Below are 15,628 nucleotides of genomic sequence, written 5' to 3' on the forward strand. Positions count from 1 at the left end.
ATTAGTATTTATAAAGAACTGTTACAGGCATATTATAGACATTACAAAAGTGTTTGTTAAAGAAGATGCCAAGTAGAATTTCTAAAATATTTCATAACGGAACATTCGCTATCTGGAAATGGATGGGCACACATGAAATAGCAAACTTACGTGTTGCTACAAAGAAGTGAGGAGATGCTAATGTATGAGGTAATAGCATCAGTTAAGCCCCTAAAGGAACCCTTAGATACAGTAATTTCTGTACAGTGCCTGGCCCATGGATGTGTAATGCTATTAAATCATAAGGACCATAACACAGAAAACTTGTCTAAGCAATTTTTTTAAAGCGCAGCTCTTCTCTTGCATGAAACTTTGAAATGAGTTACAAAACATAAAAGCATTGCCGGATCTTTTTAGAGCCTAATGACTTCACTAGGATTGCTCATTTGGCGGTAGTACGTACCTGGTTAAGAAGAGTGTGTGCTAGAGAACTTTGTAGGGGCTTGGTAAGCCTTCAGTTATCACCTCTAATAAGGGATAATGTGGGCTCTCCTGTTGGTGAATAGATAGTTAAGTAGCTTATTTTTTGCAGGTGTATTATATTAATTCTTTGCCATAAGTACCCATTTAATGTCCTGGAGATTAAGAACAGAATCTCATTGTGCTTAAAACAACTGTTTACTTTTAAAAAGTGATCAGCATATCCACTGATTCAGTGGCCTCTGCTATTGGTGATCTCCAAATGTAACAGTGTAACAGATGGCCCATAAAATTTTAATGTTATCTTATGGGAAAACATTATGAGTAGGGATTACTTAAGAGGTTTTAGTGGACATATGTCTCAGTCAGCCTTAGTAAACAGGAATCTGGTTAATTCTTTATTTGACCATTAGCAGTCAGGTAGTGCTCAGCGACCTTCCCTTGTATGGGAGGAATTGGCTGGGGTGAAGAAGCATTTATTTTTCTTTAGAGGGTCTAGGCCAGTTTTTGGAGAGACAGCAGTCTCAGCATACATTATAATTACCAGAAAGGACCAGCGTATAATGTTGGTTTGGTTGCTTGTGTTAATGCTAAAAGAAAAAGAAAAAACAAAATACTTCCATGTGGATGATAGTTTCCCCCACTGACGGCAGGAGTGGTTCCTATTGTAAATAATGATCTTGCTTGCGGTATCAGATGTGTAGGCTTGGGCAGCACAAGCCCATCTGCAAAGTGCTACGAGATGGAATCATGCGCGTGGGAAAGACCGTGGCCCAGAAGCTGACTGACGAGCTTGTGAGCGAGTGGTTCAACCAGCCGTGGAGCAGTGAGGAGAATGACAATCATTCCAGACTCAAACTTTATGCGCAAGTTTGCCGCCATCACCTAGGTAAATGGGAATTTATTTGGCTAAGTAGAGTCTGAGAAGTAAAATAGCAAATTGTCCCCCTTTGGGAAGCAGCATTATGCTACTTTCGTCTCAGGTAATGTTAGTGTTCCATTACTGTATTTATTTAGGTCTAATTTCTGTGTTCTAGGTCGTTAAATGCTAATTTTTATGTGCACACACATTCTTTAAAAGCAATTTAAAGTTCCCTAAAGAAGTCATATCTAATTTACTCCACATTTTGAAAACTTAGCAGCAGGACTTGGTATTAACTGCGTAAGTTTAACTGACATTCCCAAGAGAATCTTGGAAGCTTTTAAAGCTCAGTACACAGAGGAGCCTGGTATCCCGTGGTGGCGATAGAATAGACGGCCTCTCAGTCTTCAGTGTAGGCAGGCAGAGTCAGTCTGAGAGGAAAATGTTACAAGGGATTAACTTTCTTTCTTTTTTTTTTTTTTTCAAATAAGCCTCTTCACCAGAATTTATAAAAAGTAGCTTCGTGTTCATTTCCATGTTTGCAGAATATGGAAGCATATATTCAAGTGTGGAGATAGCATTTTGGGTGTCATAATCAGAGTACTGCAGCCTGAAAGCATAATTGTAAAAAAAGTGGCCATTCTGAATTTCTGATTCAGTCCGACACTGCAGACCATCACTGATATCACCTCTCTGCACGTCCTCTTTCAGCACCTTATCTAGCCACTCTGCAGCTCGATAGCAGCTTGTTGATACCACCTAAGTACCAGTCCCCACCAGCAGCAGCACAGGGACAAGCTACACCTGGGAACGCTGGGCCTCTAGCTTCAAATTCAGGATCAGCAGCACCCTCAACTGGCAGTGCATTCAATCCCACCTCGAACAGCAGTTCTGGGAACCCTGCAGCAAGTAGCTCCGCGTCTGGTTCCTCTGTGCCACCCGTCTCATCATCTGCCCCTGCTCCCGTTATTAACCAGATGAGCACTACCTCTTCTTCAGGATTCAGTGCTAGTGTTGGAGGGCAGAACCCCAGCACTGGGGCCGGTTCTGCGGATCGAACGCAAGGGAACATAGGCTGTGGTGGAGACGCTGAGCCTGGGCAGAGCTCCTCTCAGCCCTCTCAGGATGGACAAGAAAGGTACGTTGTTCGCCGATTGAGACGAGTGGCTTTAGCTTGGACTCCTTACTTACTGTTCTGCATGCAGCTGTCCCCCTCAACCTCATGAATCTCTCTGTCTAGTGAAGTGCTCTATTTCTCTTCTTCCCAAAAGGAAGTAACAACTGTCAGTCTGTTGCTTCAGTGTTAAGAAATTTGAGACTTCTTATAAACTTATTAGCTTCGTAGTAAGTTTTACTGATAATTCTATTACTATGTGAACAGAATATATGGATAATAGCAATAGTAAGCCATTACCACTAACATTAATAGTATTATAAAACATCTTTTTAGAATATGGCCCCAGGAAAAAGAGGGAGTGGGAAAAGAGATCTCCCATTTAAAGGAGTATATTGTCATTTCCCACCTGTCTTGGGACTAACTGGCTTGGTTTGCTTTCATTTTGGTAATACACATATTGATGTTATATTTAATCTGTAGTCATTGTCCAGGGGGTCGGTGTGCTCTGGAACTGGTTTATTTTGTGTGACTTGTATTTATTTTGTGTATCTCATAAGTGGCTCTCTCTGCAGTGTCACAGAACGAGAGAGAATAGGAATTCCCACTGAGCCTGACTCTGCAGACAGCCAGGCCTATCCTCCAGCTGTTGTCATTTACATGGTGGACCCCTTCACTTACACTGCAGACGAAGACTCCACTTCTGGAAACTTTTGGCTGTTGAGTTTGATGCGCTGCTACACAGAGATGCTAGATAATTTACCTGAGCATATGAGAAATTCTTTCATTCTCCAGGTAACTATTTGCAACTTTATTTTTCGCTTTTGTTGTTGTTTTTTGTGAAATACAAGTTCATGATTTTTTTTTTAATTGGAAGTACATGAAAGGTATAAAGGAAAAGATATTCATAATTCTACCTTTAGATTAAGTCACCATTGCATAACATTTTGGTGTGTTTCTAGCCTTTTTTGTGTACGTTTGTTTACAGAGTTGCAGTCCTACTTTTAGTATAATTTTTATTCTTTAATACTTAACATTATTCATGCTTTTCCATGTTGTTTAAAATTCTTACAAGCAGCATTTATAAGGAGTGCATGTTCTCCATATTTAATTATTACTGTACAGATATTTAATTTGTTTCTAAATTTTGCTATTATAAATAAAGCTGTAATAAATAAACATCTTTATAATCTCTTTTTCACACTTCAGGTCATTCTTAGATACAGTACTGATAAATAATATCAGATTCCTTTCCAGAAAAGTTACGTTTATTTACATTCCCTTCATTGAGCAGTGAGCGTGCGTCTTTCACTACCGCCTTGCCAGCTTTATAGTGTAATAATTTTACAAGATTTTGATAACAGGTGAAGAATGGTACCTTGGGTGTTTGGGTTTTGTTTTACTGTCACTTTCACTAAAGCCATCTTACAGAATTAAAACACTGAAATTAAAGTTACCAGAATAGGTTGTTGATTGTTTTTCATCATGAAGTTTGTGTCTCACGTCCTTAGACAATAATTCCAAAGTTACCACGCACACTATGTGTATATATGATAAAAAGGAGAACTACATTAAGAAGCAAGTTTTAACATTTTGGAGTATGGCAACAATAAATTGACACTTTATCCCTAAAAAAGGAACAGGGTGATTTCTAAGTGACTGTAACTTGACCAACAAGTTGACATATTTTCTTCAGTTGTTGGTGTATCTTTGTAATAGAGGGTTTTATGTCATCTAAGGAATTGAGTTAAATTATGTAAATTATATATATATATATGTATTATATTTGATTTAATTTGATTTGAAGCAATCTCTGCATCCCGTGTGGGGCCCGAAATCACAGCCCCGAGATCGAGAGTTGCATGCTCCACTGACTGAGCCAGCCAGGCGCCCCTTACATATTTTAAACCTAAAGCTCTCTGCCCTCTTTCAGCACAGAACTGGTGCCATTTCATTTTCCAAGCGCAGCAGATCTCAGCTTCTAGTTGTGTTTGTGTGTGTAGATCGTGCCTTGCCAGTACATGCTGCAGACAATGAAGGACGAGCAGGTGTTCTACATTCAGTACTTGAAGTCCATGGCGTTTTCCGTGTACTGTCAGTGCCGGCGACCGCTGCCCACACAGATCCACATTAAGTCCCTCACGGGGTTCGGGCCTGCCGCCAGCATCGAGATGACCCTCAAGAACCCAGAGGTAGGTGGTCGCACGGCAGAAGCTGCCAGAAGAGTGCTTTTGTCCTAGAGTTGGCTGCTGGGGTGGCCTTCGGCCTTTGTTAATACTGGGAGGTTTCTCTGATCCTTAATTTAAAATAGAGGAGGTACTTCTCTAAACTTGTAAAATTTTTTGAGAAAAGAGGCAAGCAAACTCTCGGTGTTTTTGGATGTAGGACCTAAGGCAACAATATACTCATCACTTTTACTTACGGATGTTGGACTTTACTCTGTTTATTTTGTTTTTTTATTTTTTGAAGCTAATCTGCTATTCAGTCACGGACTTTCTTCCTTCCACCCTCTCTTCTCTCCTGGTGCGGCAGCTCTGCCTGTGTGCACTCGGCGGGGGCTCCTCATCTTCCCAGGCGCGTTTTTACAGGGCTTGCTTTCTCTTCCCATATCTCCGTGCTTCTGCTCTATGAATGAATGCTTTTTCTCTCCATGTTCTTAAACCTTACTTCCCACAAATACGTACCTCTAGAGGAATTTTAAAACACCAAACAAAAGTTGTATATTTTATTTTACTCGTCATTTTATCCTGAAGATAGATGAACAGGGCAGTGTTTAGAAGTTTCAAAGCTTTCAGAAATCAGTTCCCACAACTTTCCTTGCATGAAAGTTTACCTGTTAGTAAAAGCCAGCAAACACTTCTTCGCCGTATAAAAGAACTTAAAAACACCAAAACCTGCTGATTTTAGTTGGTAATGTAAGTTTTCCTGGGAAACACAATGAAATGCTTATCTCTTAGATAAATAAAAACTTAGAAGTGGGAAAAAATTAGGCATGTGGTTAATACCACATTTGTTGTCACTTGATCCAGAAGAAATGGCTCAGCCCACAACCCACATTTATTCTGCAGTTATGTACAGTTTCTGTCTTTGGCAGTTCAGGTTGGTTTATTCTTTGGAGTTTTAATTTTTTCACTTTTGTGAACAGTTCATCTATTTTCTCTGTTAGCTTTTTCTAGAATTAAAAAAAAAAATTATTTCTACTTGTTTCTTCTTTTGTCTCCAGAAATTGAGTTATTGCCTTTCTTTATAAACGTAGAACTTTTTAGTTCTTTACCTCTCGTGGTTATTCTGCAGTTCAGATGCAGTCATTGGTAAGAAGTTACCGCAATTTCAAATTATAACTGATAGTGTTCTGCATTTTCGTAGAGGGGAGCAAAGGCCGACTACCTGTATTAAGATGTCCTGAGGCATTACCTAAAAGTTTTAAAGTTTATAACATACTGGCAGAACATGGTCAATAGTTCCTGAGATAAATGGATGAATCTAGATGAAAATAAATGGCAAAAATAAGCCTTTTTTCCCCTTTTGCTTTGAAACAGGAAGAGAAAGAAATCATTTGACTTTATTAAAAACAAAATCAAATATTAGGAGTATTTCCTGAGGTTTATAAATTTTTACATGTATATGGTAATGGTTAATTGCTAAATGCTGCCGCTCCCCTCAGTCTGCAGCTAGAACAGGGCACTTTCATTCAGTAAATGCAGCCCGGTGTCTGCTGCGTGCCAGGCACTAGGGTAGGTGCTGAGGACGCGGTGGGGAGCGCGACAGCCAGGCCTCTGCATTCGGGAATTCCGAATCTCTACTGCGGCACAGTCTTATGCAAGCGCATTTTACATAAGAAGGAATGGATTTTAGTATTTACCGTGCAAGTATTAGAAGAAATCCTGTTGGCGGTGTCACTTTTGTTTTTCATAGAATATCCGGTATCTGAAAAGCAGTTTGGGAATAGTATTTTACTTTGTGATTTATCACAGGCTGTCTATTGCATCTAAGATACTTGACATTTAACCTTTTACTTTTTGCTAAACTTCTCAGGCGGTCTCACCTGGACTGTTTTGTTTTGTTTGAAAGCTTTATTGAGGCATAATTCGCATGTTATAACATTCACCCTTTTAAAAATTGCATAGTTCAGTGGTTTTTAGTTTGTTCACAGAATTGTACAACTATCACTGCTGTCTCATTTTAGAACATTTTGCCAACCTGGAAAGAAACGCCATACCTATTAGCAGCCACTCATTTCCCCTCCCCCAGCCCTTGATGGCCACTAGTCTACTTTCTGTCTCTATGGAGTTTCCTGTTTTGGACACTTCCTATAAATAGATCATACAATATGTAATCTTTTATGTCTGGCTTCTTTCATTTAGCATGTTTTCAAGGTCCATTCATGTCATAGCATGTATAGTATTTCTTTTTTTTTTTTTTTTTGTCTTTTAACACCATCATTCTTTTTTTTTTTAATTTTTTTATTGTTATGTTAATCCCCATACATTACATCATTAGTTTTAGATATAGTGTTCCATGATTCATTGTTTGTGCATAACACCCAGTGCTCCATGCAGAACGTGCCCTCCTCAATACCCATCACCAGGCTAACCCATCCTCCCACCCCCCTCCCCTCTAGAACCCTCAGTTTGTTTTTCAGAGTCCATCGTCTCTCATGGTTCTTCTCCCCCTCCGATTTCCCCCCCTTCATTCTTCCCCTCCTGCTACATTCTTCTTCTTTTTTTCTTTCTTAACATGTATTGCATTATTTGTTTCAGAGGTACAGATCTGAGATTCAACAGTCTTTTACAATTCACAGCGCTTACCAGAACACATACCCTCCCCAGTGTCCTTCACCCAGTCACCCCATCCCTCCCACCCCACCCCCCACTCCAGCAACCCTCAGTTTGTTTCCTGAGATTAAGAATTCCTCATATCAGTGAGGTCATATGATACATGTCTTTGCATGTATAGTATTTCTTTTTATGGTTAAATGATACTCCATTGGATGGGTATATACCACATTTTGTTTACTCGTTCTTTAGTGGATGGACATTTGGGTTTTTCCACTTTTTAGCTATTGTGAGTAATACTGTTTTGAACATTTGTGCACAAGTGTTTATGTTTAAAATGGTTTCCGTTCTCTTGGTAAATACCTAGGAGTAGACTTTCCAGGTATAGGGAAAATGAATGGGTCGATGATAAGGTTAGCTTTGAAAGTTCGAGCACATTATTGAATATTTCTAGCCCTGTATTTTGTATCCCTAAAATGAAGGAATTGGATTAGACTCTTGCTCAGGTCTTTATTTTAGCTTTAAAATTCTGTAATTTCGTTATTACTATTTTTATGCCATAAATCAATGTATGCTACATGTACATTTGTATGTATGAATATGTATTCATTCAGGGATCAGCAACTATGTGGGCTCAATCCAGCCTGCTACAGCCTGTATTGGTATGACCTGGATAAGAATGATTATTACATTTTTAAAAAGAGAAGAATACTCAGAAGAAGAGAGACCCATAAAGCCTAAAATATTTACTGTCTGTCCTTTATGGAAGTGTGCTGACCCCTGCTGTAGGCTATTAAATATTGAAATGTGTATAATAGCTGTAAAAAAAAATGGTGACAACTAAACTTTGTCACAGTTGGTTTAAAATATTTGTCTTAACTGGTAACAGCTAATGCTTTGATTTCTTAAATCACACACACACACTGAAGTATAAATACATACTGAAAAGTACCCAATCATAAGTATACCACTTGATGAATTTTCACTGAACACATCATGTAACAAGCACAAGAAACAAAACCTAAGAAGCATCGAGAAACATCTTTCATGTCCCTTCTAGTCATTCTATCGGTAATCAGTGTTCTGACTTAACAGAAACATATCTTGCCTATTTTTGACTTTCATGTAAATTGAGTCATATAATTGGTATTTTCTGTGTCTGGCTTCTTTTCTCCAGTGTCTAGATTCATCTGTTCTGTTGCAGGTAGTGGTGGTTTTACATGTCTTCGCTGCTTAATATTCTGATTGTATAACTATAACACAGTTTATCTTCCATTTTACTGGTGATGGGCATTTAAGGTTATTTTTTAATTGGAGCTGTTAGGATTAAAACTGTTGTGAACAGTCTTACACCTGCCCTTTGGTAAACATGTATGTCCATTGGATTGGGTCACAGGGTATGTATATGTTTGGCTTTAGCAGAGATTGTCACTTTCCCAAAGAGATTGCATCACCAGCAGTGCATGAAAGTTCTAGTTGCTCCACATTCTCACTGATACTTGGTGTTTTCTTTTTTATTTGACATTCTGGTGGGTATGTAGTAGTATCTCATTGTGGTTTTAATTTCTGCTTTCCTGATGACTAACGAAGTGGGGCCAGTTTACTTTCTAAAATAGTAATTTCCTTTTAATAAGGAAACATTGGCTTGATTGGGGTTCCCTAGCTGATGTCACTTAAACAATCTTTTTGTTTTCTGTCTTATCACTTACTATTTATGTATGTAATACTTCTGGGGGGCAGTCTGTTGTCATTACTCCCTATTGGTTTCAAGTGCTAATTGGGGTTTTGTTGTAAACATTGAGTTGGGTGGCTTTGTGTTGATACTGACTTTTATTTTGATTTCAGCGACCCAGCCCAATCCAGCTTTATTCCCCTCCTTTTATATTGGCCCCAATCAAAGACAAGCAGACGGAGCTGGGAGAGACATTTGGGGAGGCGAGCCAGAAATACAACGTGCTCTTTGTGGGCTACTGTCTGTCTCATGACCAGCGCTGGCTTTTGGCTTCCTGCACTGACCTCCATGGGGAATTATTAGAAACTTGTATTGTAAATATTGCTTTACCAAACAGGTGAGGAGCCTTGGTGTTTATGCCGCATATAAATTGATGCTGTGCCTTTCCTCAGATATGAGTCATTCTGATTTTCCTGTCTAAATGCAGTGGGTGCTGTGTGGGTGGGCTTTTTGGAATTTTCTGGGTTTTGTCTTGCTAAGTGATAACTTTGACTCATTTGGGGACCCCTTGCTCACTTCTTTCTTTTTTAGATCACGGAGGAGTAAAGTATCTGCACGTAAAATTGGACTACAGAAGTTATGGGAGTGGTGCATAGGTATTGTCCAAATGACATCTCTACCCTGGAGAGTTGTAATCGGCCGACTTGGGCGGCTTGGCCATGGGGAGCTTAAAGGTGAGAGATTCCTGAAGCAATCAGTACAGGAAACAAAGGAAAAAAGGGTTAAGCTAATGTCCCTAACTGAGCTGAGGGAGAAAATTATAAAGTTAGTAGTAAGAATAAAGCAGATTTATATTTTCTGATTCTTTTAAATGTAGTTTTAAGTGCAGTTTTTAAACTTCTCATTATCAACAAAACTGTTTACCAAAGAAAATCTTAAATACTGAACCCCAATATATAAGACAGGAAAAAGAATGTTTTATTAATATAAAAGTGATAGTAAATTAGAACTTCTAACGTTTATTTATGTACTGAGTCAGTGAGATCAAGTCAGTTTTAACACGAAAATTTAAATGAGAGATTATGGATGATAGTAGAAGTCATATAAGAATAGACTTCTGTTTCTTTATTTTTGGTGATTGATGTCGTGATGTAGTTTGTATTTATTTTGTGTTGGTGGCACAAGGGCAAGATAATCCTGATTTATAAGGACAAGTAGTTGTAAGTTGGAATGGTCTTTATTCACATTGCCACTGTCTGATAGACTTCAGTCTGGACTCTTAAGAGAGCAGACTTTTTAAGTTGAATCCCCACATCTACCTACCAACTGCTAATATTTCCCGTCATAAATATAACAGTCACAAAGCACTAAAAGTAACGAACAGCCCAGCTGACCACTGGCAGCGCGTTGCCTGGCTTTGCGCCAAGCTCGTTTGCTCTCTTACTATAGCCACTTTACCTGAGCAGTGTGAATAGTTCTAGATTGTTTTTTTTAAAGCCTTATGAATCAATGACACGTTTATAAAAAGTTCAGTATGTACGTATAGATGGGAGGGTTTTTTTTTGTTTTTTTCCCTAAGGTCTACACAAAAGCAAAGCATATGTCACAAATTAGCTTGGTGGTTTTGTGCATTCAAGTGTATTAGAGCAGAGTCAGCAAACTTTCTCTGTAAAGGGCCAGGTAATACTTTCAGCTCTGCAGGCCAGCTTTGTCACTGTTGCAGCCTCTCAACTCTGCCATTGTAAAGTCAAAGCAGCCACAGACAACACCTAAGTGAATGCATTGGGCTCTGTTCCAATAAAACTTTATTTACAGACACAAGCGGTGAGCAGGATTTGGCCTGCAGACCATAGTTTGCGGAACCCTTGCATTAGAGTGCATGTGTTGTTTCTTTGCATGAAATTTATATCAGGTGTTCGTATCAGGTGTTCGTGGAACCTCTGAAATAAAACCCCTGATAAAGATACAGCCTACATTGTAGCAAGTGCTCGAGTAAGTTAACACGTATTATGTTACATAAGTATTGAATACAGGTGTTTGCTTAGGAATCTGTTGTGTGCAAAAAATTTTTTTACTAATTAAATAAAAAATATTACCCTTTTCATTTGTAAGTATGATATTCTTTAAAAATGAATCTTGTATTGGTAGCCTGGAGGTCTGATGCATTGGGGGATTCATCATTTCATTTCTGTCAGAATCCCTATCCCATCTCTTGGTATGCCTTATAGTCACTCTTATCTCTTAAAGGGTTTGAGCTGCTTTTAACCCTTGGGAAAAGTTAGAATATAATAGAAAAGAAGAAGAGAGGATAAAAATGTAGCCTACTAGTCTAGTCACTTGGTGTTTCGGACAATTATTAAGGCCATTGCCTTCCCGTGCGTGTGTGTGTGTGTGTGTGTTAGCAGGGGCACACTCTTCTTATCTCTTAGGGGAAAGGAATAGAAGTGTGACTGATCCCATCAAAAGGTTGAGAGACAATGTACTTTCAAGGGACAGAGACACCGAGAAGAGCCTAGTGTACGGGAGATCAGTTTACCGATCATTTCTTTCCTTTGGGGACCTGAGGTCTGCGCCACGTTGCATTTCTGTGGGACAGTATCACATGTGAGCCTACAGATTTCAGAGTCGACTGTGTGAATTTTTGTTTTTTATTACCAGAGTATTTGTGATAAAATATAGATACTGCTTTTCCTTTCTTAGATGGTTTTAAATACAAAACTCATGCCTGTTTGATTTTTCTGTGGCTTTTAAAAATACATTCTTCATGTCTTTTATTTCACTTTTATTTCAGCCATTTCAGTTTAAGGTTCTTTAGGAATATGAAATAAGAAACATTTGTTCCTTTCACCTCTTTAAGGGGAGAACAGTGTGTTTGAAAAAACTATGTGAAGGTGGAAACCTGTGGTGGAGTGGCCTTTCCTCTGTGGGACGGTGGGGCGGGACATGGGTAGTGTGTGCTGCCGCAGGGGCATGGCGTGTTCCGTGTGTGCTGGAGGTCAGAGAGAAGACTAAGTACTTTTCCACTGCCAGAGTAACGTAACCCTCTACTGTTCTCTGAGTACACATAGTGCCTTTATGTGGAGGCAATAAACAAATATCAGAAAATTTGTGCCAGCGTTTTAATCTGGAACAATTAGTGTGACATCATTTGGAGCATTTCACTCACACCCATTGTTTATCGGCTCTCTTGGGCCTTCTGAGAAGGGTTCCCCTTATTTCTGCACTGCCTTTCATGGAAACAACCAACCTACAACAGTAAACAGAACTGAGGTTTGCCTCCAACTGTGCATTCTTCTAAAGAAAAGTGCTGATGGGGGTGGGGGGTGGAGGGGCAGTGAAAGAACCAGACCTGGAGAAAGAGGAGGAGAAGAAAGGATAGAACAGATTGGCCTCATCATCAAAAAAGCATTTGAAGCGCCTGAATCTATGTGGGTCTGTGCTGGACTCTCCCAGCTCATTTCAGACATGATTTCAGTTGACAGAATAGTAGGCCTTTGTTTCTTTGTTAATGAAGTGTAAGAGAGGTCAAGTAACATTTTCTTTGTAGCAAGAAAGGGAACCTGTGTAAAGCCTTATTCCCTTTAGGGTCAATCCTGGAAATTCAATTACCAGGCAAATCTGGTAAAACGCTTAAACCTCCTATCAGTATGAATTTCTAAAGACTGTGTATGACTGATATTTGATTTCAGATTGGAGTATCCTCCTTGGAGAATGTTCACTACAGACAATCAGCAAACGGCTCAAGGACGTGTGCCGGATGTGTGGGATCTCTGCCGCAGACTCTCCTTCAATCCTTAGTGCCTGCCTGGTTGCCATGGAGCCCCAGGGGTCCTTCGTAGTGATGCCAGGTAAATCTCTGCTTGTCAGTTTCATTAGTGAGCTGTCACATCAGTTCAGCTCACTCAAACTTAAGTCTACAGACAAGTGTAGAATAGATCTTCATTACCTTTGTGAGAGAAGATTGTACTTAGGGTTCAAAAATGGAAATTTGGTCTCTTCCAAGGGGAGGGGTTTGTGATTTTGTTATCTTTGTTGACCATCATTTGGAAGAGAGCCTAAGACTGAGAGCTCTTAGAGTCATGGCCAGTTACTGTGACCCCAATTGTTGTTAGTGTATGAGGATCACCCTCCAGAAACCCCTAAAGGGGACACTACTGTTGTGATACATATTTGAATATCCTTTTGAAGACAGATATTTGACAATCTCTAAGCAGCCTCGAGAGGATATTTGAGTCTTTCTGATGTGGTTGAGGATGAATGGTGAGACAAATAGAGAGGTAAAGTAGTTAGTGCAGTATCTGGCCCGGAGTAAGTGCTCAGTAAATGGGAGTGCTAGTGTGTGGATAGCCAAAAGATTGTGGCCACAGAATTTTTAAAAAATTAGCAACTAAGCTATTTTGTAATTTTATAACTAAGCAATTTTCTTTTTTCTTTTTTCTTTTTTCTCTCTTAACAGCTTTATTGAAATATAATTTACATGTCTTACAATTCATCAATGTAAATGTACAGCTCAATTATTTTTAGTAAATTTATATAGTTGTACAGCTATCACCACAATCCATTTTTTCAAAATTTTTTTATTGTTATGTTAATCACCATACATTACATCATTAGTTTTAGATGTAGTGTTCCATGATTCATTGTTTGTGCATAACACCCAGTGCTCCATGCAGAACGTGCCCTCCTCAATACCCATCACCAGGCTAACCCATCCTCCCACCCCCCTCCCCTCTAGAACCCTCAGTTTGTTTTTCAGAGTCCATCGTCTCTCATGGTTCGTCTCCCCCTCCGATTCCCCCCCCTTCATTCTTCCCCTCCTGCTATCTTCTTTTTTTTTTCTTAACATGTATTGCATTATTTGTTTCAGAGGTACAGATCTGAGATTCAACAGTCTTGCACAATTCACAGCAATAACTAAGCAATTTTCTAATTTTCTACCTTTTTTAGCCTGCTTTTATCCTTCAGGTATGTCTCTGATCAAATGGGACATCCTGTCCACTTACTCCCTATAAAAATCAGTAGTGATGCGTGAGAATGAGCTTATTCATCATCAGTCCAGTGAGAAGCAGATGTCCTGTGTTGGCCTCTAATATTAGACCCTAGGTTAATTGTTGCCTGCACCATTTGGACATATTTCAAAACTTCTTTGTTATCTGTCCTCTTCATGGTATGGGGATAATAGTTGTACCTCGAGGTAGCTGTAGATGACTGAATAAGATGATGTCAGTGAATACAGAGTTTAGCACAGAATCTGGCATGTAGTAAGCACTCAATAAATGCTAGTTATCATAGTTATTAGTTGAATGATACCATTTCTACAGAATTGTATCATTTAGAATAGTCCTTTATAAATTGTGAGCAACCACAGGAAGAAAGTGGGAGATTTATTTTTAGAAATGCTTCTTATATAAGTAATTAAAACATATTTGGTGGGCACAGTCCAGTTTTATCTTAACCTTTCCCATATGACATGAGGCCTGGGTTTTCATAGCTGTATGCTCTGAGTCTTGTTTTTTTGAAGATAAACACAGGTGGAACTTTAAATGTGTATCCAGTTGTGGCACACTCTTGTCTCTCTAGCTCAGGTCCTCCTAAAACTTCATTTCGGGAGTTGTTTACTGATGCACAGAAGGAAACTGATACAGTTCTTTCTTTTTCTTTCTTTTTTTTTTTTTAAAGATGCCGTCACAATGGGTTCTGTTTTTGGCCGAAGTACCGCTCTGAACATGCAGTCATCTCAGCTGAACACCCCTCAAGATGCTTCCTGTACACACATCTTGGTGTTCCCAACATCGTCAACCATCCAGGTGGCTCCAGCCAACTATCCCAATGAAGATGGGTTTAGCCCCAACAATGGTGAGTGTGGGAGGCCATGTAAGGATAGAGCTCAAATTCTCTAGCAAGACGCAGAGCTCAAGTATTGGAGTCAGTGGGCTGCTGCATGTGTTACAATAAACAACATATAAAATATGAAGAGAGGATTGAAGGTCGGAGAATCTGTTTGGTTTTGAAGGTTCATGGACACTATTACCAAGACCAAATAAGTATTTTCCTCTCTTGTGTAATTAATTTTCTACTGTTGTTCCCCAAAGGCAAAAAAATACCTGGTTGGTAGTGTCTGGCACATGGGGGCTGCTCTTTCAGTAAACAGTTGCTGATCTGATTTGAAATGTATGCAGATTCCCAGGCAGTGTGAAGTAGCTCCTGTCTTTAGCTGATCATTGGGAATCTAATTTGCTTCAAAACAACTCCTTATTTGATTATTCTTAATAAATTTTTTTGGTTTGGTTATCTCTTAAGGCATTTGTTAAGTAAAGTAGTGATGACTTACAAACTAAAATGCCCAGTATTATGTAGCCATTTGCATTGTTTTTTGAAGATTTTTTAATAGCTACCCGCATTTACTCCTGTTAGAGGGGGAGGGTAAAAGGATACTAAATTTTATAGATAGTGTGATCATAATGGAGTAACGATATGAGAAAAAGAATTGTAGCAAAATGTTCACAGTACTTGTATTCTGGGTGATAGTGTTCCCTTTTTATACTTTTCTTTCCAAATTTTCTGCTATGTGTGTACCTTACTTCTATAATGTGGGAGAAGATTTCTTAATGAAAACATCATGCTTTGATCTGCTTTTGGAATAGGCCTCCAGTTTCAGGGCAAGTTCACACCTATTAACATGTATTAATTCAGCCTCCAGGATTTTAGATGCTAATTGGATGCATAGATGGAGTCTGCTGTTTTCT

General features: G+C 39.1%; 1 protein-coding gene across 4 annotated transcripts in view; it reads left to right on the top strand.

The window, feature by feature from the left end:
- MED13L (mediator complex subunit 13L) overlaps positions 1–15,628 on the top strand; it is a 298,044-nt gene that overhangs the window by 268,469 nt on the left and 13,947 nt on the right. For all 4 annotated transcript variants that reach the window (XR_013443499.1, XM_036115853.2, XM_036115854.2 and 1 more), the window contains 8 exons: positions 1,156–1,348; positions 2,033–2,459; positions 3,011–3,230; positions 4,439–4,627; positions 9,056–9,279; positions 9,474–9,616; positions 12,572–12,730; positions 14,562–14,738. Coding sequence is in view for 3 of the 4 variants with exons in the window: in XM_036115853.2 (XP_035971746.1) it covers positions 1,156–1,348; positions 2,033–2,459; positions 3,011–3,230; positions 4,439–4,627; positions 9,056–9,279; positions 9,474–9,616; positions 12,572–12,730; positions 14,562–14,738 (1,732 nt within the window). In the remaining variant the exon portion in view is untranslated. The remainder of the gene's footprint in view (positions 1–1,155; positions 1,349–2,032; positions 2,460–3,010; positions 3,231–4,438; positions 4,628–9,055; positions 9,280–9,473; positions 9,617–12,571; positions 12,731–14,561; positions 14,739–15,628) is intronic.

This window comes from Halichoerus grypus, chromosome 13 (assembly GCF_964656455.1).
Source record: "Halichoerus grypus chromosome 13, mHalGry1.hap1.1, whole genome shotgun sequence".
Lineage (NCBI taxonomy): Eukaryota > Metazoa > Chordata > Mammalia > Carnivora > Phocidae > Halichoerus > Halichoerus grypus.